Here is a 26,310-nt window from a genome sequence, read left to right as displayed (position 1 = left end):
TACCAAGCACGAGGTGCTTACTTCAACCTGTACAATGCTCCCTTGAGTCGGCACACATGCGACTCACGATCGAAGGTCTCAAAACCTTCCGGTTGCTCTATGTACACCTCTTCCTCAATCTCTCCATTGAGGAATGCAGTCTTCACATCCATTTGATGGATCTTCCAAACCATCTATGTTGATAGTTCCAACTTCAATCTAATAGATGAGTACCTTGCGACAGGAGAAAAAGTCTCATCATAGTCGATCCCCTCGACTTGTGAGAAAGCATGGGAAAAAAAGCTTGACTTATGTTTCTCCACGCTACCATCAACAACTTTCTTTACCTTGTGAAGCCAATGGGAACTCACAGCTGACTTGTTCTCCAGTCTTGGAAACACATCCCAAACATTGTTTCAAACTATGGATACATACTCCTCCACCATAGCATCAACCCAAATTGGCTGCTGCACTACTTCCTCAAAGGAAGATGGCTCGGTATCAACACATTCCCGAACAAGGGCCATGTATCCAGTGTACCTATCAGGTGACCTCCTCTATCTGCGTTGAGAAGATGGTTCTCCCACATTCTCTCTCGCATCCGACAACAATCTGTCAGCTTCTCCTGTGCACTTCCATCCATATCTGGAAGACTCTACTTAAGTGGATGTCTCCACTCCTGGAACCTCTGCATGCGGCTGCTCTGCATCAGTCTAAGGCTCCTCCTCCTTAGGAACCAAAAGTTCCTCCATAGCCTTTAGTTGGAGCTCCCTCTCTAGGGAAACTCGCATGGCCTTCTGCTCATCAAACTTGAGATCTCTGTGAACCAATATCCTCCAACTGGTAGGCAAGTACACCCGATAGTTTTGAGGTGTATCAGTGTAACCCACAAGTATTCCCAACTTAGCTGTCAGCTCAAGTTTCTTCCGAGCATCCTTGATCACATGGAAATATACCGATGAGCCAAAGATCCTAAAGTGACCCACATCTGGTCTCTTCCTGGAGAAAGCTTCTTTTGGTGTCTTTATCTCAAGTATGCAATGCGGGCTTCTATTCTGCAGATAGACTGTTGTGTTGCATGCCTCAACCCACAAATGAAGTGGTAGGCCTTGGTCATGTAGCATCGCTCAAGCTGCCCCCACAATCGTTTTGTTCTTTCTCTCGGCCACCCCACTTTTCTGTGGGTTATGAGGTGACAACAAATCTCGTTTAATTCCTTTTGCTGCACAAAAGTCCTTAAACTCTTGAGAGACATACTCTCCACCATTGTCGCTTTTCAAGGCCTTGATCTTCTTCCCTGACTCTTTCTCAACCAAATCTTTAAACTCACAAAACTTTGAGAAGGTTTGGTCCTTCTTCTACATGAAATAAATCCAGCATTTATGAGAAAAATCATCAATGAAAATCACATACCTTTGCTTCATAGTGGATGCTGTTGAGAATGGTCCACACAAATCAGTATGAACTCACTCTAAAATCTCTTCAGCTCGACTATCTCGATCATGAAAGGAAGACTTGGCATACTTTCCCAAGGTACAACCTTTGCATGTGTCCACTTGCTCAAGTTTACCTTTGGGAAGTCTGGTAGAGATCTGTTGCATTATCTTCAAGTTCCCATGATGCAAGTGGCCCAACCACCTATGCCATAACTTGCCAATGTCTTGTCTTTGCACCAATTCTGCTTTCTAACTCAATGCAACACAATCATCTACCTCTATTTTATAGAGATTCTTCACTCGAATCCCAATCCTCTTGGTCTAACCTATGGCTATGTGTCTCAGGAACACCTTTCCTTTATTGAAGACAACATCATAGTCTTTGTCCTCCAACATCATGACAGATACCAAGTTCTTCTTCAGTCCATGCACATACTTCACATCTGTCAAGGTGAGAGGAGATTCATGCTTCCTCTGAAAAGCAACCTTGCCCACTCCTGAAACACTGTACTTTCCATCGTCACCCATCTCTATGCGCATCTTGAGGTCTTTCTCCTCCAAGGTACTGAATGAAATTTTATCGCTGGTCATGTGGAATGAGGCTCCACTGTCAAGATACCAAACACAACCAACCATCGATGAAACCATACATGCGATGAGGGTAAAATCCAATTCAAACTGAGAGGCTAATGCCTCACCTTCTGATACTTTCGAGGATCCCTTCTTGGATTTCTTCAATGGGAAATTAGTTGCATAATGGCCCACCTCATGACAATTAAATCATATCACTGTAGATTTGTCAATCTTCTTCCCTCCATGAGAAGAATTCGATTTGGAATGCGAAGCCTTCCCTTTCCCTTTCCTTGCCTTACTTGCTAAGGCCATATTTTCTTCACCATCATGCTTAGATGAAGAACCATCTCTTTTGCTCCTCCTAATCTCCTCCTGCATGAGATCTAATCATAGTCGTTCCCAATCCGACAGTTTCTCTCTTCCATTCACAGAGTCCTGGTAGCTATTCTAGCTATTTGGAAGACCGAGGAGAGCAAGACTCACCATATCATCATCGGCTGTAGTTATTCCCACACTACCAAGCTCATCTCTGCAGGTGTTGAGCTTGTTCAGATATGTAGAAATAGTATCGCCCTTCTCCATCTTGATTTTTCAAAGCTTATCCTTGAGCGCCAGTTTCCTCTAGTTGAAACTGTTCTGATAGAGGTCCTTCAATGTCTTCCACATTGAAAACAAAGTCTCCTTCCCATGGAGACTCGAGACAATATGGTCTCGAACTCCCTCCAGAAGAATTTGTCTCGCCTTTACCACACACTTCTTCCATTCAGCCAATTCTTGTGCATTAGCTACAGATAGCTTAGGGAATTCTTGATCAATGAAATCCTTCAAGCCATTGTCTTCTAATACCACTTCCATGTGATCCTTCCATGCTATGTAATTTGAGGTGCCATCTTGAGCATACTTGAGTCTCAAGCCATTGAACACCATTGGTGAACTTAAAAGTATGATAAGAATTCGATTTTACACCTCCAACCAAGAACTTCAAAATTTGAATTTCCCTTCTCAGTATACTGTTCACAGCTTCGATCACCTTTGCTCTAATACCATGTAGAAATTTTGACCGTAGATTAACCTGATTATGCAATAGAACTAAAGAAAAATACTTAATCTACTTCTACAATCAAACTTGCAGAAGCTTAATCGATTTGATCAAGATCAAACAGAACACATATAACAGAGAAGAAGAATTAATACACACGAAACACAGAAAAATACTCTGGGGAAAGCCTCAGCTAAAAACCCCGCTATCTATATTATCATACAAGTGGAAATATCTCAATATTACACACAACTTTAGCTCTCACAGCTATCCAGCTCTCAATACAATCCCTCACCGCTGCTCATAGACAGAATAGACCGCTCATATGCCTTCTCCTCTACCCTCCAAACCTCCTATTTCCTTACGCAGCTTTCCCTGGGTGATCCAGCTGTAACCTTGTGTGACACTAATCTCACACACTGCTCCAACACACTGTAAAACTGTGCAAATCTCAAGGAATGAATTCCTTCTGCATGCAAGAGATTTTCTTATAGGAAAATTCTTGCAACTGATAGTACACTATCCCTATCTTTAATCTCAATTGGGTCTTTGTCTGAACTGACATGCATGAGTTATTTATGAGAGAATCTTTAGTTATCTGGACTACACTAGTTGCATGCATGCATGCATTAACTGACTAAACTCACAATTAGTTCCTCAAACAATTTGGAACTAATTTAACTGGACTTAACTCAATTAACTGAGCTAACTAATTACAACTCAAATACAACTCATCCTTATCTCCTTAATTAAGGGATAATCTCCTTAATTTAAGCGATGATTGTTGCATGACTTCACAAAGACTTCTAGCTTGAATTTCTCCAACTAATTAACTCAAGATAAATTAATTAATTATTTTCCAAGTAGTTGGTGAGACTAAATTCAAATTTTAATTCTCAATTTTAATTCAAGGACAAATTAAAATTGGAATATTCTTGTTGCCACATTTCAAAATATTGAGTTTAGTTCACTTGGACCAATTATAGGAAAGATTACAATAGGGCATAGGCTTCATTGGATCAGATTTACAATCAATAGGAGGATATGTCCTTTTCAAGCTTTCCTCTCTAGATTTTTTTATGGATGTGATAGGCTTTGGCCATTTTCCTATTGGAACTTTGGTCAAAATGGGCCACTTAATGGATTCACCTCCCTTAACTTTATTTAAGTTGAATGTATCACATTTGGAGTAAGAGGATTTTCATGCCTTAATATAGAGAGTCTATAAAAAAATTCCTAAGGCAATGGGAACTCAAGTTTTATTAGAGGATGGGGTTGGATGATAGCTTGTAAATGGAGAAAAGGCTGATGGGAGGTCAAATTTAGACTTGAGGGGGTTCACATATATCTTGAAGAGGATGTTCATAATGTAACTCTTCAAAAGGAGGTTATGAAGTTGGATATGGTTCTTTGTAGAGGAAAGGACTACAATGGTAGAGGTGCATGGCTTCATGTTTATTTGTAATGATTCAATATGGGATGGAGGCTCCAAATTATTCTTCAACTTGTTGAAGAGGAAGGTGGTTGTAGATAGGGTTCTTGGTATGTGAAATATAGATGGGTCTCTTGCAAAATACCCTTCTCAAGTCAGAGGTATGTTTGGGAAACATTTTCAAAATATTTTTTTCTTATTATGCTTTAAAAATCATGCGATAGCTATTAGAAATTCTCAATGTTGGGTTGTTCCTAATAAATTATCTATTGATCTTCACAAAAGTTTGAATAGAAACCTCTTTAAGGAGGAGTAATTTTATACTTTTACTACCACCCAAAATAACAAGTATTGGAGTATTGTCTTGCGAATTTTATAAGGCTACGTGGGACACCATTGGGGATGACTTTTCTTGTTTGGCATTAAAAGTGTTACCTTCTAATATACTTTTGAGTTTCTCAATCAGGGATTTATTGAGCTTATTCCAAAGATTATGGCTAGTGATACCAATGGGGGCTAGACATCTATCACCTCGATTAGTGTTTCTTACAAAATTATGGTTAAGGATTTGGCCTTGATGATTCATTCATTGGTATGAGAGGAATTTAGGAATGAACTAAAAAGTCTTGTGCATGAACAACACATTCTTGTCATTACGATTTTAACTTAGGAGGCCTCAAAGTGGGCTTCGAACATTTCCCAACAGTTCCTTTTTCTTTCTAAAATTGACTTTCACAAAGCATATGATCAGTAGATTAGTTGTTCATTACATAGATGCTAACTTTCTTTGGTGTTGGACCAAGACATGTGGCCATAATAAACAATCTCTTTACTAATGCATTAGCCTTTATCTTAGTGAATAAATCTTTATCCTCACAAGTTTCCTTACATGAGTCCATTTTCCAAGGGTTCCTTTTACCCACGTATTTATTAATTTTGAAAATGGATGCTTTGGATATTTGCTAGAGGTTTCCCATAGTTTTGGGGAATTCTTCTCCTAGATGGTTCAAAGATAGTGAATAGTCATTTTGCAAATAATTATCCCCTTTGTGAGTCTTAAGCAATGCTCAATTAATGTAACCATTGCATGCTTGGATATCTTTGCTTTACATTAGGTTTTGTGGTTAGCAACCACAAGATAAACATCTAGTTCATTGGGTCAAATTATCCACCAAAGTAGATTCTTATAGCCTAGACATATTAGACTAGGAGTGATAGTGAGGTATTTGGGCATTTCTTCTCGGGTGGGGTTATTTTCGATCTCTACATGGGATTGGTGTCTCCAGATGCTTTAGAGAAAAATTCATGTTTGGTAGCATAAGGATCTCCCATTTTTTGGTAAGTTTATCATAGTCAGGTGTATTATTTGGGCCTCTCATGTTGATTATGTCCCTTGTTGGTTTCCCAGAAAGGATGAATTTCAATGATTAGAGTAGATTCTATATTCATATTTGAGGTCTAAGTATGGTGGAGAGTGGTACCTTCCTCTTTTTACATGGGATGTATGTATTGTACCCAAGGGTGAGGGAGAGATTGGTTTGACTAATGTTACCACTTAGAGTATTACTCTTGCAACAAAGTGGGTGTTATGGCCTATTAAGGGATCCACCTCTTGCTAGGTTTTGTTTCAACATTAGATATGTTTGGTTAGCTTACATATATGGTTAGAATCTACCATTTTAGAATTGAGCTTCAAAATTTTTTGAACTATTATTGGAATTGTCCTCTTTGGGCTTTAGATTATTTTCAGGAAAGTGATGTGGTGGTGACTTCCCTTTCATCCTATTCACAAATAGCTCATGGTTCAGATCCCAATGGATTGTGTGTTTGTGTAACATTCTTGGTGTAGGATTGTCTATTAGGGTTCTATGTTGTTTATGTTCCTAACCCTAGTTTTAAGGGTGGAAAACATTGGGATTTGATGGATACTTCTATTCCAACTTCAGAGTCGATTGTTTGAAGGGATTTTAACATAGTGGGTGGGAGGGTGACTTATCCAATGGTATATATTTCTCTATCAATTATATTGATAAGTAGGCTTGGGCCTATTGTAAGACCACACTCTAGATGTTTAACACTAATCAGAAGTAAAAAGGGATTGAATATGGAGTTTGGTTCACTTGGACCAACTATAGGCAAGATTGCAATAGGGCTGAGGTTTTGTTGGATTGGATTTAGAATCAATAAGAGGCTATGTCCTTTTCAAGCTTTCCTCTCTAGATTTTTTTATGGATCTGATAGGTCTTAGCCATTTTCCTATTAGCACTTTGGTCAACATGGGTCACTTGACGGATTTTCCTACCTTAACCTTGTTTAATTTGAATGTATCACATTTAGAGTAAGAGGATTTTCGTGCCTTAATATAGAGTCTATAATTTTTCATCCCTCATGAGTATTTATTTCCTCCATCTGGCTCTTCTTTTATCATCTTTCTCTTTACCCTAATGTTGGATCCCATTTGGGATTTGAAACGTTGGTGTAAAAACTCTATTACTGTGGATTCTCCGGTCAAAAATAAGAGAACTCAGGTTTTATTAGGGGATGGGGTTGGATGATAGCTTGTAAATGGAGAAATATTGATGGGAGTTCATATTTAGATTTGAGGTGGTTCACATATTTCTTGAAGAGGATGTTCATAATGTAACTCTTCAAAAGGAGGCTATGAAGATGGAGATGGTTGTTTGTAGAGGAAAGGACTACATTGATAGAGATGCATGGGTTCATCATTGCTTGCGATGATTCAATATGGGATTAAGGCTCCAAATTATTCTTCAACTTGTTGAAGAGGAAGGTGGTTGTATATAGGGTTCTTGGTATGTGCAATATAGATGGGTCTCTTGCAAAATACCCTTCTTAAGTCTGAGGTATGTTTGGGAAACATTTTCCAAATTTTTTTTTCTTATTATGCTTTAAAAATCATGTGATAGCTATTAAAAATTCTCATTGTTGGGTTGTTCCTCATAAACTATAATTGGTGTTCACAAAATTTTGAATAGAAACCTCTCTAATGAGGAGTAATTTTCTACTTCTACTACCACCCAAAATATCAAGTATTGGAGTATTGTCCTTCTGAATTTTATAAGGCTATCAGGGACACCATTGAGGATGCCTTTTCTTGTTTGGCATTAGAAGCGTTATCTTCTAATAGACTTTAGAGTTTATCAATCAGGGCTTTATTGAACTTATTCTAAAGATTATGGCTAGTGATACCATTGGGGGTTAGAGATCTATCACCTCGCTTAGTGTTTCTTACAAAATTATGGTTAAGAATTTGGCCTTGATTATTCATTCGATGGTATGAAATTCATTTAGGAATGAACTAAAAATATTTTTGAATGGGAACCCATCCTTTTCATTATGATTTTAGCTTAGGAGACCTCAAAGTGGGCTTCAAGCATTGCCCAACAGTTCCTTTTTTCTAAAATTGGCTTTCACAAAGCATATGATCAATAGAATAGTTCTTCATTACATGGATGCTAACTTTATTGGGTTTTGGACCAAGACATGTGACCATAATGAACATTGTCTTTACTAATGCATTAACCTTTATCTTAGTGAATAACTCTTTATCCTCACAAGTTTCCCTACATGAGTGCATCTATCAAGGGTTCCTTCTACCCACATATTTATTTATTTATTTTGAAAATAGATGATTTGGCTATTTGATAGAGGTTACCCATAGTTTTGGGGAATTCTTCTCCCAGGTGGTTCAAGGATGGCGGATAATCATTTTACAAATCATTCTCCCCTCTATGAGTGTTAAGAAATGCTCAATTAATGGAACCCTTGCATGTTGATATCTTTGCTTTGCATTAGGTTTTGTGGTTAGCATCCACAAGATAAACATCTAATTCATTGGGTTGGATTATCCACTAGAGTAGATTCCTTTAACATAGACATATTATACTAGGAGTGATAGTGAGGTTGTTAAAATTGACAACCAGGGCAAAACTTCATGTGGGTCATCTTATTCATGGCTAATAATATTTCTATTAGATTCCTCTCATTGAAATGTGTAGGATTGATATAAAGATCATCCAATTCTGATAAGTATTCATGGAGATATGAATTTATTCTGATTATGGAATTATTATCAAGCCGACCTACAACTCATGTAGCCTCAAAAGCCCAACAGTCGCATCTATTCACCCACCAACATTGTGCATAAATATAAGAGGACTTTTCCTCATTTGCACTCACTCATCTCATCACATCTCTCTCTCTCTCTCTACTGCGCAGATATGAGTCTCTTCTCTACTGCGCTGAAATGGGTCTCTCTCTCTCACACATGTGAAGCCAGAAGCTGTTGAATTTGAAGCTGCAACTACAGAAGTAAAGATTGACTTGCGTGGCCTAGAATATCTCCTCTTTGGAACTGCGTTGTAGGTTCATCTGAACCTCCTTTGAAAGCCGCAACTTTTGGTGGTGGAATGAAGTCAATCTGACGAACGGTTTGCAAGATATCGACTGCCCTATTTTGAAGCCGGAAACTGCTGAAACTAAAGCTGCAACTGCAGAAGTAAGGATTGAATTGCGTGGCCTAGAAGATCTCCTCATCTGAACTGCGCTATAGGTTCATCTAAACCTCCTCTGGAAGCTGAAACTTTTGGTGGTGGAATGAAGTCAATCCGACTGTCAGTTTGTGAGATATGGTCTGCCCTAGTTTGATAAAGAAGCCGTTAATGCTGATGCTACTGATCTAGGGTTTGCTACTACTGATATGAATCAGATTTATTGTACTATTTCTCTCTGCTGAATTATTGAAGATAAAAGAAGATTTGAACAAAGGGTTTCCCCACACATTGTGGGGTTTGTCCCTGGCTAGCCGCCACATCTTGTGTCTCTTGTCTTGGCTTGTTTTCTGTCGATCGTTTAATGTTCTATCTGCACTTTACTTTATGTACATGTGATTGCTAATCAGTGGAATATAATAAGAAAAAGAAGTAAACTGTTATAAGCATAGAACATACCATAACTTAACATGGTATCAGAGCTGAGGTGAAGACAAAGCCCGAGCAAGAGCAAGAGCAATCATTGAAGAGAAGATTGGCAAGGCTATCCTAAAAGAACTATGGGGTCCTCAACACTCTTTCCTGCCGAAGACAAGCTCTGTGAGAAAGCTGACTATCATGGATGGAAGATTTCTATCGATCTAACCCTTAAAGATCAAGGAGTGCTGGACCATGTAAGAGGCAATATTGTTAAGCCTTCATCAAATGCATCTGCTGCTGCCTGGAACAAATGGAAAAATGGAGAAGTCAAAACAAAGAAGATCATCCAGGACTCTATCGATAAGCGCTTGGTGGCCTACATCTCTGATCTAGACACCTCCAAGGAAATCTACGACAGGCTGGTGAGTTTAATTAAAGTTAATGATGCAAATCAAGTTTTGTTTCTTAGAAATAAGTTGAGGGAAATCAAGAAGGGTAAAGATGAAAGTATGAAAGCATACTTCTTAAGAATCACCGAGATCAAGAACGATCTCCTATCTATTGGGGAAACCATTACTGACAGAGAAATGGCACTCACAACTCTCGGAGGATTACCATCTGAATGGTATGTGTTCAGGACTACTCTTCTGAACAAAAATGTAATTCCTAGTTTCGAGGAATTAATGATGCATTCAAGAACAAACAAGGGTAGAAGAGCAGGAAATTCCCTTGCCTAAAGGTCCTCCTGCTGCTTTTTCTTCTCATGCTAAGAAAAGAAATAATTCTAGGTCTAAATCGAAAAGAAAGGTTGGATTTAAGGGTAGAAGAAAAGGATGATGTTTCATTTGCAATAAAGCAAGTCACTATGCAAGGGAATGCCCTGATAAAAGGGACTCTCATCGTGACGATGATCAAAATCCCTCTCATGGTAATCGAAGGAATGGAAAATTCAACAACAAAGGAAAAAGGAATGCGGGAAATCAAGGAAGAGGGCAACCATTCAAGAAGGCTAGAAATTCCAGGTATGAATCTAACACTGTTGACGATAAGCAGGCAGAATATTATCTACCAGTTGCTCTATCTACCTCCGCTCCTTCGGACTCAATGGGAATTTGGCTCATTGATAGTGGTGCCTCAAGACACTTCACTGGTTACAAAGAAGTACTCTATAATCTGGTAGAGAAATAAACTAAACTAGAAATTGTCCTTGGAGATGACATGAAATACCCAGTGAAAGGTGTAGGCAATGTTTCTCTTAAACTGATTCAAGGTAATACGATTCACTTACAAGATGTATTATATGTACCTGATCTCAAAATGAAACTGGTATCCATCTCGGCAATGGAGGACAAAGGCTATAAGGTAACCTTCAGCAATGGTAAGGTACGCATATGGAAAAATAATGTTAAAGATGCTTTCACTCTTGGGTTTCGAGTTGATTCTTTATATCAAGTCGGTGGAAGTCCGCTAGGTGTCATGCCTTGTGACACAACGCTTCAGTCCGAACTTTGGCATCGGAGGTTTGCCCACCTTCATTACAAAGCTCTACCCGATGTAAGACAGATGGTAACAGGGATGCCTGAATTCCAAGTAGAGAAAGAAGGTGCATGTTTGGGATGTGCCGAAGGAAAGCTCAAAAGGGGACCATTCCCTTCAAGTCAAAGCAAGACCTCCGATATATTACAACTAGTTCACTTAGACATATCAGGTATGATGCCTGTGAACTCCTTGGGAGGATACTCATATTATCTCACTTTTACAGATGACCATTCTCGAAAGACCTGGATATACTTCTTGAAAAAGAAGGATGAAGTGTTCCCTTGGTTCCGACACTTCAAAGCCCTAATCGAGAATCAAACCGAAAAGAAGATCAAGATCTTAAGAATTGACAATGGGACTGAATATGAATCTAATGAGTTCCATGATTTTTGTAAAGAGGCTGGCATCAAGAGGGAGACTACTACACCATATACTCCTGAACAAAATGGTGTGGCAGAAAGGAAGAACCGCACAATTATAGAAGTTGTCCGGGCCATGCTATATGATTAAAGTCTTCCTAAGTTTCTATGGGTTGAAGCTGCAAACACTACCGTATATGTACAAAATCGATGCCCTCATCAAGCATTGGGTTCCAAGACTCCTGAAGAAAAATTCACTGACAAGAAACCTGATGTTTCTCATTTTAAAATTTTTGGAAGCCCTGTATACTTTCATGTGCCGAAAGAGAAAAGAAATAAATTGGGAGCATCTGGAAAGAAGGGAATTTTCGTGGGCTATGGTGAAAGTACTAAAGGCTATAGAATCTATGTAGCCGGTCAAAGGGAAGTCATAATTAGTCATGATGTCACCTTTGACAAAGATATGGCTCTCAGCAAGGTGATCAATCTTCCGACTTTGAGGAGCTCTCAAGAAGCCGACACCAGGGAACCGAAAGAAAAGGATGATGAATCAATGCCTGATGTAGAAGAACCCATGGATCCGATTGATCCTCCTCCATATGAGCCTTCCTCTTCTAGGAAGAGGCCTTCATGGCTTAAGGGGTTACTTGATGATGCTGAAGGACATGCTGCACCCCGAGGAACCTTTCGTGACAGTAAGAAACCTAATAGGTATCAAGGATACCTGACCATCATGAGCACGATCATACAAAATGAGCCTTCGTCATTCTCAGATGCCGTCAAGCATAAAGTATGGAAGGATGCTATGACCGAAGAATATGAGTCTATCATAAAGAATGATGTTTGGGAAGTAGTTCCCAGACCCCAGGACAAGACTGTTGTTACTTCCAAATGGCTTTACAAGATAAAGCATGCAATAGATGGAAGAACGAAAAAGTATAGGGCTCGTTTTGTTGCTCGAGGTTTCTCCCAAAAGGAAGGTATAGACTATGATGAGATATTTGCACCTGTTGCCAGATATACGACCATCCACTCGATCATAGCCCTTGCCGCTTCACAAGGATGGAACCTACATCAGATGGATGTCAAGACTGCGTTCTTGCATGGCTCGATCAAAGAAGAGGTCTACGTGGAGCAACCCGAAGGATTTGAGATTTATGATCGAAAATATCATGTATGTAGGTTGAAGAAAGCTCTCTATGGGCTGAAGCAAGCACCCCGAGCATGGTATGAGAGGATCGATAGCTACTTGATGAAGCAGGGATTCAGTAGGAGTGAAGCCGATTCTAACCTTTACTTTAAGGTTGAAGATGACAAGCCTCTCATACTAGTGTTGTATGTGGATTACCTCTTTCTAACAGGTGCAGACCCTCTCATTCACAAATGTAAGAGGGAGCTGGCCTCTGAATTTGAAATGAAAGACCTAGGATTGATGCACTACTTCCTAGGACTTGAAGTGTGGCAAAAGCCATGAGAAATTTTCCTATCTCAAGGAAAATATGTGGTGAAGATATTGGAAAGATTCGCTATGGTGGACTGCAAGCCTGTAACTACTCCGATGGAGCTTGACTTCAAGAAGTTAAGCGGTAGTGCTGCTGGACCTATTTTTCGAAATGCTACCGAGTATCGGCAACTCGTCGGAGCATTAATGTTCTTAGTGAACTCTCGTCCAGATATATGCTTTGCAGTCAACACGTTGAGCCAGCATATGGTTGAACCCCACCACATACACTGGATTGGTGCCAAGAATTTGCTGAGATATCTTCGTGGCACTATCACTTATGGGTTAAGATACATTGCCAGAGATGTGAGACTACTTGGATACACAGATGCTGACTGGGCAGGCAATGTGGAGGACCATAAGAGCACTTCCGGGTGTTGTTTCTCCTTGGGATCTGCTTCGATATCCTGGATGAGCAGGAAACAAAAGTTGGTGGCTTTGAGCACCGCCGAAGCAGAGTATATTGCTGCTAGCATGGCTTCTTGTGAGGCAATTTGGTTGCGAAAGCTCTTCAGTGAGTTGTTTGGATTCACATTGGATACCACTGTGATCCTTTGTGACAACCAAAGTGGGATTCGTTTGTCAGAGAATCTCGTGTTCCATGTTCGCTCCAAGCATATTGATATCAGATACCATTATATTCGATATATGGTGCAACGGGGAGCTATAAGGCTCCATCATATCGGTACAGATGAACAGGTCGCCGACATTCTGACAAAACCCCTTGGGAAAGTAAAATTTCTGACTTTCCGTGAACAACTTGGAGTTGCTCAATGACCCTCCAATGAGGGTCATGTATGATGCATTGAGCTCTGAGAGCTCCAGGGGGGTGCGGGGTGCTTCTTGGAGCAGCATATGAACACAGGATTATTCACTATCCCCTAGTGGTATACATGTACACCCCATGGCGACATTGTAGCAAGATTGTTGTGTTCTCCTGTGAGGTCTGGATTGATGTGTTCTCCATGGCAATTGTAGCAGGATTGATGTGTTCTCCTATGAGGCCTGGATTGATGTGTTCTCCATGTCAATTGTAGCAGGATTGATGTGTTCTCCTGTGAGGCCTGGATTGATGTGTTCTCCATGGAAATTGTAGCAGGATTGATGTGTTCTCCTGTGAGGACAGGATTGATTAGTTCTCTTGTCGAGGCATCCTACCCATGTAGTCTGGGACTCATGGGAAGTACCTCTCATCTGATCAATGAGCATGGAAATGAAGTTAGGGACCATAGTAGTACCGATGGACGCATCGTTGTAACTACCATACTCCTTATGCTAGGATGACCTCCATTGATCTGGGATCAATGATGCTGGTCTAGGACCAGTGGTAGGAGTTGTACCATACTATGACGCTGACTTCGGGTCGGTTGAGACTGGTCTGGGATCAGTGGTACATACTCTGAGACTGACTTTGAGTCAGTGGAGGATGATATTGGTCTGGGACCATTGGAGTTGTACTCGCTATGACGCTGACTTTGGGTTGGTTGAGACTGGTTTGGGACTAGTGGTACATACTCTGAGACTGGCTTTGAGTCAGTATGATACATCCTCGATCATTTCTTCTTCTTCATAATTCGGACAAAAGCAGAGTAGAACATAACAATGCAAGAGTAGAGCAGAACAGAACAAAACAATACAGATCAGTGCAGGGCAGAACAAGACAAAGAAAAACAGGCAAAATAGAGCAGAGCAAGGCAAGGGTCAGGCTGTACAAGGCAGTTCATTTGATGGATGAATAGTAACGACCGATAGACAGATTGCAGATGAAGTTCTCCATGGTTGAGAGGGAGTGTTAAAATTGAAAACCAGGGCAAAACTTCATGTGGGTCATCTTATTCATGGCTAATAATATTTCTATTAGATTCCTCTCATCGAGAGGTGTAGGATTGATATATAGATCATCCAATTCCGATAAGTATTCATGGAGATATGAATTTATTTTGATTGTGGAATTATTATCAAGTCGACCTACAACTCATGTAGGCTCAGAAGCCCAACAGTCACATCTATTCACCCACCAAAATTGTGTATAAATATAAGAGGAATTTTCCTCATTTGCACTCACTCATCTCATCACATCTCTCTCTCTCTACTGCGCAGATATGAGTCTCTTCTCTACTGCGCTGAAATGGGTCTCTCTCTCTCACACATGTGAAGCCGGAAGCTGTTGAATTTGAAGCTGCAACTGCAGAAGTAAAGATTGACTTGCGTGGCCTAGAAGATCTACTCTTTGGAACTGCGCTGTAGGTTCATCTGAACCTCCTTTGAAAGCCGCAACTTTTGGTGGTGGAATGAAGTCAATCTGACGAACGGTTTGCAAGATATCGACTGCCCTAATTGCCGGAAACTGCTAAAACTGACGCTGCAACTGCAGAAGTAAAGATTGACTTGCGTGGCCTAGAAGATCTCCTCATCTGAACTACGTTGTAGGTTCATCTGAACCTGCTCTGGAAGTTGAAACTTTTGGTGGTGGAATGAAGTCAATCCGATTATCGGTTTGTGAGATATGGTCTGCCCTAGTTTGATAATGAAGCCGCTAATGCTGATGCTACTGATCTAGGGTTTGCTATTGCTGATATGAATCAGATTTATTGTACTATTTTTCTTTGCTGAATTATTGAAGATAAAAGAAGATTTGATCAAAGGGTTTCCCCACACATTGTGGGGTTTGTCCCTGGCTAGCCGCCACATCTTGTGTCTCTTGTCTTGGTTTGTTTTCTCTCGATCGTTTAATGTTCTATCTGCACTTTACTTTATGTACATGTGATTGCTAATCGGTGGAATATAATAAGAAAAAGAAGTAAACTGTTATAAGCATAGAACATACCATAACTTAACAGAGGTATTTGGGAATTTCTTCTGGGGTGGAGCTATTTCCAATCTCTATATGGGATTGGTGTCTCCAGAGTATTTAGAGAAAACTTCATGTTTGGCATCAAAAGGATCCCCTATTTATTGGTAAGTTGATTGCAGTTAGGTGCATTCTTTGGGACTCTCATGTTTATTATGTCTCTTGTTGGTTTCCTAGAAAGGCTCAATTTCAATGATTAGAGAAGATTCTATGGTCATATTTGTGGTCTAAGTATGGTGGAGAGTGGTGCCTTCCTCTTTTTCCATGGGATTTGTGTACTATACCCAAGGATGAGGGAGAGCTTGTCTTGACTAATGTTGCCACTTAGAGTAGTATTCTTGCAACAAAGTGGGTTGCATGATTTATTCGGGATCCACCACTTGTGAGGTTTTGTTTCAACATAAGAGATGTTTGGTTAGCTTACATATATGGTTAGTTTTTGTCATCTTATTTCCTCATTGTACTTGTTTCAAGTCTCAAGCTCCTTTATTTTCAAAAGTACATGGTCAACTTGGAAATCCATTGCAGGTTTCATTTGATGGAAATGGGAGGACAATAGGGCACATTGGGACTTAGCATAATAGCCAATTTGGAGATAGAGGTTGCAAGACATGTGTGTTGTTGAGATGTCATTGTTTCAAGTGAATATGTTGAGTAGGAAAAGAATCTTCCTCTAGGGAGGTTTGTGGGATACAACCACATGCTCTAGGAAGGAGTGGCACTCCCTATCTCAAGAGTATGGATTGATTTCCCTTGACCATCTTTCATCTCTAAAGTTGAGAGGGATCATCCTACAAAGCAACATGTTTGAAAGGGATACAATGATGCTAGGGTCTTTTTGGAGTGATTGGGGATGGAGTTTTAGTCACCCACATTAGCATTAATATTGTATGTGAATGTTTTTTTTAGTTTTCATCACAGACATCTATTTTTCCAAGTTCTCAATGCTAGATGGCTATCTAGATATCCCCAGGATAGATGGGTATATTGACTCCAAAGCGTTTGATCTAGCAAATATTTTATAAACTAAGATATTTTTCTTGACTAGTCATTTATCAAGGAATTTGTTCCGAGACCCAGATAGCCAAGGGTGGGCTTTTCCCAAGATCAATATTTAGTTTTACTTCAACATAAGGTTCATTAGTTTACTATCTTATTTAGAGATTGTTGCTTTGTAGTTTACTCCCTTCTGTTTAAATTTTTTCCATTTATGTCTACTTTTAAACATACGATTAGTTCCTTATCCACTTTGTGTACCAGCTAACATGAATAGGTAGAGCATGAGCTTCTAGCTTTTGAGACACATGGTTAGATCTCAAAAGTTTTACTTTGAATCTAGACAATTTTATTTTTTTTCCGTTAAATTGACACAATGCACCATCTGATTCGCTGACATACATGTACAGCAGACTATGGGTATTGCATTCTGTTTCTAAATAATGTAAACCTTGATCTTGTAAAAGTACGTACGTACATACATGAAAAACTTACTTCCGTTTTTATGCCCAAAGCAAGTGACAAGGCCGCACAAATCATCAAAACGATGAGTGTCGTGTCCTGAAACGCTTCCCACACAAATACCTACCAAAGGATGCAAGTTCATATATATAAATAACTACAAAGCCAATTTCAGAAGGGATAAATACGCCTGCAGGTCAAATATATAGTGTGATGTACCGAAGAATGCCAAACAAAACATTACCCAAAAATTGCGTGCAGCCTTCCGTGGATATGTGTTCTCTCCATATGCTTTCCTTCGACTTTCAAACTCTCTTGGATCTTCTCTAATGCCCTTCTCGATATCCGTATGTAATAGATTGGCTACTCCATTTACCTGTTATCATTTAGGGTTCTTACTGTAATAACTACTTCAGCAGGAACCTAAAAGCATAAGTCCATCATAATTGAGATGTGTGAACAAAATAAAAAACTCATCTCTTTCTCAACTTACCCCTCCATTCTGCTCCAGAGCATTAAGATCCTGGTCTCTAACAAACTTTGCAAGCGTTATTGGTCCAATTCCATATCCTTCATTTGGAGCTAATGATGGCAATAATTCATGATTTTTTAATAATTAGTTAATATGTTTTAACCATAAACTGAACATGCATTCTGGAACATTTAATATGCACATGAAAGTAAAAGACAAAAAATAATCAATAGCATTCATTCCTTCCACATGGCAATTAAATGGTAATTGTAATAACAGACAAAGCATGAAACATGTCAAGATATATGTCAAGATATTGATCAAAGTTCTGGGTGGATGGCATCTAACAAAGCTAACTCTAGAGTCTAGATACAGAAACTTTTACATATAATATTCTTCATTCCAAATGTGCACTGGAGCTAAAATGAAGATCCAAAAGCTCTAACATTAAAGCAAAGACTCTCTAAAGTCTCTATTTGGGCATAACCAGAAGGACCACGAGTGTCAGTAAGCTAAAACTAAGACCCAAAAGCCGCTGACATTAAAGCTAAGGCATGTGATATGCCGAACACGAACCTGCAGTATATTTCAAAAGATGCCACGAGGGTATAATAAAGATCGATAAGTTTTGTTCCACAATTTAAAAAGAAATAAATAAAAATATTGAGTCATCATGATATCATTTGAATGTTATATGCAACTGCAAAAGTGGGCTACAGTGTTTTCTTGAGTCGTCATGATATCATTTGAATGTTATATGCAACTACAAAAGTGGGCTGCAGTGTTTTCTTCTAACAACACCAGGGTTGTCCATTTAGTTCATTGAACTTAAATGCAGGTGGGATACAGGGATTTGTAACCATATCAAAATTTGGGTTATTAGTCTTCAACTGCGAAAGTGGGCTACATTGTTTTCTTTTGACAATAAGTCATGCCCATTTATCCCATTGAAAAACACTTAAATGCATGTGGGATATAGGGATTTGTAACCACGTTCTATTACCCAAATTTGGGGCAAAGGCCCATAAGAAAAAGTTAATAGTATTGGCCATAATGACTATAATCAATAATTATTCTAATTCTTCAATAACCACTCACCAATTTATTTTGTTCCACATATAGAATTATGTAGTTTAGTTAACGGATTAAAGTGTTATAGTATCAAAAGAAGGAAAAAATTTCATACCGTTCTCTATTCCACTCAAAGTTTTTTCCCTAACGAGCTTGGTTGCCTGCAAGAATGAAAAGAAAGGGTTTAGGAATGTTGTATGCTTAACATGCAATTTGCCTTCATAGAAATAAACAACAAAAGCCACAATTATAGATGACTTACCTCTAATGTTTCACTATGGATTCTGGCCAAATCCCGTTTTAAAGTATACCTAAATCGGCGACTGGGATTCCGAGACAGTGTTGCTTTCTGCATATGCTCATCATAAAGCATACATTAGAATATACAAAACAAAGGAAGTCCAAACATGTTAAATATTCCAGTAAGTTAATGCCAACATATTTAATTCCTATAGTTCTCATTAGTTACCATATGAGAAGGCTATTCATTATTTAGTTCAATGTTGTTATGAATATAGCTGACTTGTGAAGAATGTATTTTATGTGTTTTTGCTTTAGTAACTGAAAATTAGTCACATGCTATAAAAGAGTTGCAGAAAGTAGCTTATCAACTCACTCACCAGCTCACAACCAAGAAAACAAGAGGAGTCCAATGTATTATATAGGAGTTAGGAGTACAAAGCTAGTATATCCCAAAGAAATGGAAAAGGAAGAAAAGAGATTATCAGAAAATGATAATCAAGAGTAGAAAGGATAACGAAGAAATGTAAGGCTTAACCGCAAAGAAATAAAAGTCAAACAAAGCTGCAATATATGCATTGATGTTTCACATTGCTATAAGCACCTGATAAAATATTTGGGCAGGTTCCTCTTGACTAAAGGAATCCACTTAAATAAAACAACAACTAGAGTTAGCCTACTAAAAATTAAAAAATAAAATGCCTTCTTCTAAGGTGAATAGATTCGAACAAAGAATTCTACACAAGGTTGGACTTTTTATTTGAACAAGCTCAGTCCATTTTGAGTATAGACAACATAGAAGCTCAAAATAATATAGCCTTCCTCTGCAACATACCTGCAAATTAGTTAGCCACAATATTCATATAATCCTATAATTGGGCTAATTTTTCTCTCTAACTAGTCTAGTAGTACTTGTTCAATTAAACACAAAATCAACTTCATATATTGTTTGTGATGTGAAAAGAAAACAAGAAATTGAAAAAGATACCATCCAACAACATTTTTCTTAAAGGGAAGGTGGTATTGATTATTTATGAACCTCCAAATGCCTTAATCATCTTTAAGTACATTTCCTATATGATGTTTCAGAAAAATTAAGATTTAGGTCTTTGATCACATTATACAGAGAAATATTAGATCTTTGAAAATATATGACATTTTGTTTCTTCTTTATAGCAAATAGTACAACTAATATTGTATGGAGATTTGCAAATAGACTCTTGGAGTATTGGATAGACTTAGAGGGATACATTCCTATGGAATTTCTTTCTTCATTACAATTGTTTACTTATGGAGACCTTTGATGAGGGAGTATTACTTCTCTCTCTTTGCAGGGTGGTTATACTTGTTGCTTGGTAGTCTTTTCATTGCTTGCCTTGTTGCTCACTCCTTTGTTGCACTTTTGATGGATGTGGAGCATATTATGTCATTATGGTGGTTTGATAAATATGTTTATATTAGATATGGATGATCTTTCTAAACCCCCAAGAGGTTATATGATGATGGTTAGGAGATATATGTTTTATGATTGTTTAAGTTCCCTAATGAACTTGCATAATGATGTGGTATTATTTGGTGGCACTTGAATAAGTTTGGTACATGGTCAGGTTGGACGTGTTATAGGGGAGAAACTTGATGGTGGAATGGGTTAACTGTTTTATTATGCCCTTTTTTTGTGATGTGGCTATAGTGGGATGATTCATGTTGTTTTGGTGAGATTTTCCTAGGTGATGTGACTTTATAATGTCACATTTGCTAGACATCACCAAGGGACAAATGTGTTTTGTCATATTAGTACTTTCATGATATTTTGTTTCCTAATTTTGATTTTTTACGGAGATCTAACTTTTTTATAATTTTAGATGGTGATTTTGATGCAATAATCCTATATGATTTTAGCTTGGACTTTTTTTTTGTTATATGGAAGTGTTTTTCTTAGGACACATCCTTTATTTACATGGTACAACACTTTCGTAAACTCCACCCTTGACACACATGTTCATGGTGATTTTAATTTGTTGGTGACTTCTTAGGAGAAAAATTAGGGTTATATTTGAGTATTAACCTTTGTACAAACATGTTAAAGTTGCTTCAACTAGTATTCGATGGTGAATTTAAATCTAATATATCCAAATAAAGAACAATGGCTTAGATGTCCACTTTCTATGACCTAGTACAAGGAAGATGTGTAGTTTCTTATGTGCTCGACATAGAATTCACTCATGACATTTAACAAATTATTAACAATAAATGAAATATTTTGATATCAACCGAAAATAAAATATTGAAATGTCCATCTTAAGAAAAATAATTTTACATCAAATATATATGTACGAAGAAAGATAGTGAGGAGTAGTTGAAAGGAAAAAATTTCTTATCTTTCCGATAGGTTCTTTTAACTTCCCATGTATGAGGGAGATGTATGATTTCTTGAATGCTTAATATGTGTAATCTCTTCCATCACCTTTGTTCTCACATTACTCTATAATCCACTATACTATCACCGCCCATTTCGTTAAGGCTTACTCTTCAATAATCACCCTGTCCCTCCACTCCATAGCCTTAGCATTCCTATCTTTAAGGAAGCTCCCCATGAGTTGGAGAATAGCTACCCAAAAGTGTGAGGGAGAGTTATCATAGTTATAGTGAGTATCCTTCTTGAGTGTAAAATTTTATCCTTTTTGTGCTTCTTGCTTCCTATCATTTGCGGATACTAAATTTTGTTGTAATATTAGATGTTGAGGATTCTTTCAATAGTCAAGTTGTACAAATGTTCAGCTTAAAATTCACTTCTTTTTTCAACCATGTTTAAGGTAGTAAGGGTTGTTGTTTTTTTGCACGATTTCCATTAATGGCTGTTGTTTTTCTACATGATTTTAGTTTTATCTATAGCCTACCCTTTTATCCATTCATTTTCCATTCATTTTGATGCAAGAGTATTGACAAAGTTAAGTGTTTGATGGAAAATTGAATGAGAATTAAAATATGAGGAATCTGTGTAGATATAGAGTGTGAGAAAATCATGGGTAGAAATCCCACTGAGTTAATTATATGAATATTTGTAAAACATGGATAGTTTGGTAGAAGTTAAATGAGGTTGGTCCCACAAACAACAATATAGATAACATAAAATTATAGATGGCGTGAAGTTAAAAAAAATCCAAATTTTTAATGCTTACGTATGAAGAGAAGTTTGGAAAGATAATATTTGAAAAGTGAAGATCACAAAAATAAGAATTCAGAGAAGATTGTGATGATGCGGGTTTTGAGGTAGATGTGGATTTGTAGAGTTACAACATAAATCTGTAGGTTAAGGAAAATAAAAAAGACTACTAAAGTATCCTTTAGAAACTAACACAAAATCCAAGAAGAGGAAATGGAAGTGTCACGTAAAACATAGTAGAATCGAAAAGGTTAATGTTGGCAGCATCCAAAATAGTGGGAGTGAGATTAACTATTGGTAGAAAATAAAAGAGACTAAGAAAAAGGTGTGTACTAGAATCTAAAAGGTCAATATGGGTGGAATTTCAAATACTTGTATTCGCTAGTGACCAAAAATAAGAATATGGGTAGGAATTTCAAATACTTGTATTCGTTAGTGACCAAAAATAAGAATGGGAAAAGGCATATAGATGTATCGATGAAAATGGAATTAATGAGACTTGTTTTAGTCAATATTTACTGTTATACTATATGTATTATATTGTATTTTGTTATTATTATTTTCGAATGATTTATTATAAATTGTGTTTTATCCAATATATTGTATTTGTGGGAGATATGGTTGAACTTAATCATCTTCTCACAGTTTTATACTTTAATAGTGGCATAGTTACTTTTTTGTATTCTCATATGTGAATATTTGCACTATTGTCATTGGTTGATATTGTATTAATATAATTTTGTATTAGAGTTGTAAGTTTAGGGCTTCTTAAGAAGTTCACTATTTCAGGTTTCCATTGAAATTGTCCTCCTATAAAAAAAATCAATCTATGCAAGTCATGTAACAATAATTGTAACTTTTAACATGGAATTATGGATGTAGCATGGAGAGAAACTAAAATTTCGTTGAGTAGTATTTACATTTTTGACCCTCTTTCTTTGGTTAATTTCATTTTTTATTATAACTTGTGGATCATTATTCATGGTGTAAAACAAACTTTATTTCTTCATCTCTTAAGTCCCATTGCTCCCTCTAAAATCTCCAACAAATTAGGAGACTTCTGAGAATCCAAATTTTCCAAAGCCTTGGTTGAAAAAACATAGGTGAAAGAAGCCTAGCTAGAACCTCAATTTCAACCCATTATGCACCAAGCCATTTGTCTAGTTCAACAAACCTTCAAGCTAGATGTGGATATGTTATTACCTAAATTTTATAGGACTGTCAAGAATGACAAACTTGATTCTTGAATATGTAACATCAGATTTTATTTCAAAGCCAAGTCGAACTTGATAGAAGTCAACAAGATCATGGTCACTAAAGTTCACATGGATGAACAAAACCTTACATAGTAAGAGACCCATGAAGCACTTAGAAACCAACTAGAAACCCTTGATCAATGTTTGGGAAAACTTCAAGAATGTTGTTCATCAGATTTTATACCCATTAGATTGCAATGATGTGTGAAATTTTCAATCTATTGCAATGATTGGAAATTATCTCTTTAACAGATTATTATTAAGTGTGTTTTATTTACCACAAAAAACAATGAATAAAATCACAATCAAAATTTCACCAAAATAAAATATGTTACAAAAACAAAACTGAAATTGAGAAAATAGAGCACACACACAATAAAATTGACACCATTATTTTTGGACAAATATCCCTGAAAATAACCCAATGTGGGGAAAAATTCGAGTAAGTGAAGGGTTATTATTATTCTTCAGCAGAAAAATTATGAGTATAAGAGACTCGATGCCCAAATTGCCAATCCTATGTTGATAAAATACTGGAAAAATTATTGAGAGAATTTTTCCCTTCTCCCCAAATAATTCAGCAATAATTTTCCCACATAAAATGGTTATCCAAGACCCTTGTCTAGGCATCTAGACAGATGTTGAACAGTCCCTCACACACACTCCCTATATATTCTTCTGAATCATATTTCCTCCCTGTTGATACCTCACGAAGTGATTCTCTGGCCCTCTAGAAAATTATCATGTCCTTCAGCACCTGAATCAACCTCCTCTTCATTTGAATTGAATTGCCTCTTTGGGGATCTACGCAAACCCTACAAAACCTCCTATGAAATAACTCAACCTCTCTCAACTGACTCTTTTATCACTAGAAATCTCCTCTAGAATCTCTACTATTTCTCCTTTGTCTTTGCTACTAATCTTTGGTTTGAATTCTCTTCCCAATTCATTGGTGAACCAATGGACATGATTAGGTCCCCATCAACAACTTTTAATTATTGAAACCTTTTCTACGTTTTGGATATCTTGTGTTTCTTAGCTTCTCTAACCAAATTCGAGATTAGAACACCTTTATGATGCTACAAAAAAATAGCACTCCTTAGCGAGGAAGGTGTTCTCTCTGTCTTCACCTGTAACATCTTCCTTCATAGAGTTGATTTCTGACAACTGTGACACTCTACCACTACCCACCAAGCCATTATGCATACTCTAATTCATCTTCCAACCCTATAGTTGAACCATAATGCATTTGTGTTGTTGCCGACATTACATTGTACAAGACTTTGATGCTGCTAGCATTGCTTAGTGATGCCACTGATCACATGTTGTTGTTATTTCTACAACTATTGCAACTGAGAAGAAAACTCTGAATCAATTGTGTCCCTAGAATGACTCTACAATTGTATCTTGAGTCTCTGACTGTAACTAGCATTTGCATTGTATACTGAGTATCTATCTGCGCCCTAACTGGTTCTACACCCCTCGAGTAACTAACTACAACTAGTTTTGCAACTGTCGATCAAGATCTAACTACACCATGTTGACACTGATCCATTCGCTATTGAAAACCATAGGCCCTTGTAGTAAGGGTAATTATCCATACGAGCAATAAATTGTGAATGTTCTCTTCTGTGCACCCTGCCCAAATCTCTGTGACTCTAGGAACCAAAGCTCAATATCTCCCTTTACTTCATAAATCAATACTCCCAACAATGTCATCAATTCCCATATCCATCTCATACATAAGAAAAATCAAACTGAATTAGTAATTTTGCAGCATCGTTTTACCCTGATTGTGAGAGATTTTTCAGCGAAAATCACATGGAGTATCATTTGTCGACGCGTTTCTAACCAACTAGTGTGGTTCATCGTCATGACAAGTTGGTTCGAAACGCGTCGACAAATGATACTCCATGTGATTTTCGCTGAAAAATCTCTCACAATCTTGATATGGATCACAGAAGCCTGAACTCTATAATCGTTTTACCCTACTAAAAACTCTTCATGGAATTGAATCAACTCAAAATTAAACAAATATTTGAGGCATCATTTTACTATACATGTGGCTTCCATGTTGTTATTAGAATATAAAGACACAAAGTCCACTTATATGTGGGAGGGAGTGAACTTATTTGGGAAAGTCATCTATTCATGTATCAAAAGAAATCAAAATTTTATTCATTTTCCAGCTAAATTAATTTCAAATGAAAAAAACCCAAAAATACATTTTGTTCCACCATACTTAAAACTTCTCTTCAACCACCATTGTTGGGCAACGGATCTGCCACAACATGTTTTTGGGGCTTCAAGCCCGAGTTTTGGTCAATGTAATGTAAGGACTCTGCAAAGTACGGGCACGAAGCGTGAAATGTACAATTGAGTCATAGGGTTTTCCACCCTAAAATAATGTAATTTAATGTAAAGTTGTGTAGGCCTACCCATGTTCCGCGGACCATGGGATTATATAAATAGAGCAAGGCTCTAAGTGTAAAGAGGGCTAGCGAAGTAGGAAGTAATAGATAGATGCGAAGTAGGAAGTAATTGATAGATGTGAAGGCATGGTTAGAGGATATAAGTGGATTTGAAGTGTATTGGGTCATAGTAGTAGGAAGAGGCTCTGCAGTGGAGTGCGCAGAGGCCTAGTAGAGCCCACAGCTGAGTGCGCGGACCCCTGCAACTGAGTGTGCAGGGTGGAGTCGGGTCTGCAATTGGATTGAACTTGAAAAGGATTATTAATAAGGATAAGTTTGACTCGAAGTATTGTGCATCTATTCGTGGATCTATATTTTGATGTTATGCATTATTTTTATCTGGTTATTTATGTGTTCGCACTTGATAAACACTTGTATGAATGCTTATGTACGAAAATATTCTAAGTAACCAACGAACATAACCTAATTAAGAATACTTGGGTAATTAACACAGGTCGCGCTGCAACTAGAGTTGCACGAAGGCAATAACACAGGACGCAAAGTGCGCGCTGGTGCGCATAGCCCAGTAAGAGCGAAGG

At 37.7% G+C, this 26,310-nt stretch overlaps 1 protein-coding gene across 1 annotated transcript in view; it reads right to left on the bottom strand.

Moving 5' to 3' along the window:
- Nucleotides 1–26,310, bottom strand: part of LOC149241486 (calcium-transporting ATPase 8, plasma membrane-type-like) — a 391,510-nt gene that overhangs the window by 344,163 nt on the left and 21,037 nt on the right. Inside the window, exons 2-6 of the mRNA XM_089370563.1 lie at nt 18,904–18,990; nt 18,757–18,802; nt 17,592–17,680; nt 17,343–17,474; nt 17,132–17,221 (exon numbers count right to left, since the gene is read on the bottom strand). Of these exons, the coding sequence (XP_089226689.1) occupies nt 17,132–17,221; nt 17,343–17,474; nt 17,592–17,680; nt 18,757–18,802; nt 18,904–18,990 (444 nt within the window). The remainder of the gene's footprint in view (nt 1–17,131; nt 17,222–17,342; nt 17,475–17,591; nt 17,681–18,756; nt 18,803–18,903; nt 18,991–26,310) is intronic.

Source organism: Pinus tabuliformis, chromosome 8 (genome assembly GCF_031772625.1).
Source record: "Pinus tabuliformis cultivar Carrire ecotype Pingquan chromosome 8, CPIR1, whole genome shotgun sequence".
Taxonomy (NCBI): Eukaryota; Viridiplantae; Streptophyta; class Pinopsida; order Pinales; family Pinaceae; genus Pinus; species Pinus tabuliformis.
This window is presented reverse-complemented; position numbering and strand designations above follow the sequence as displayed.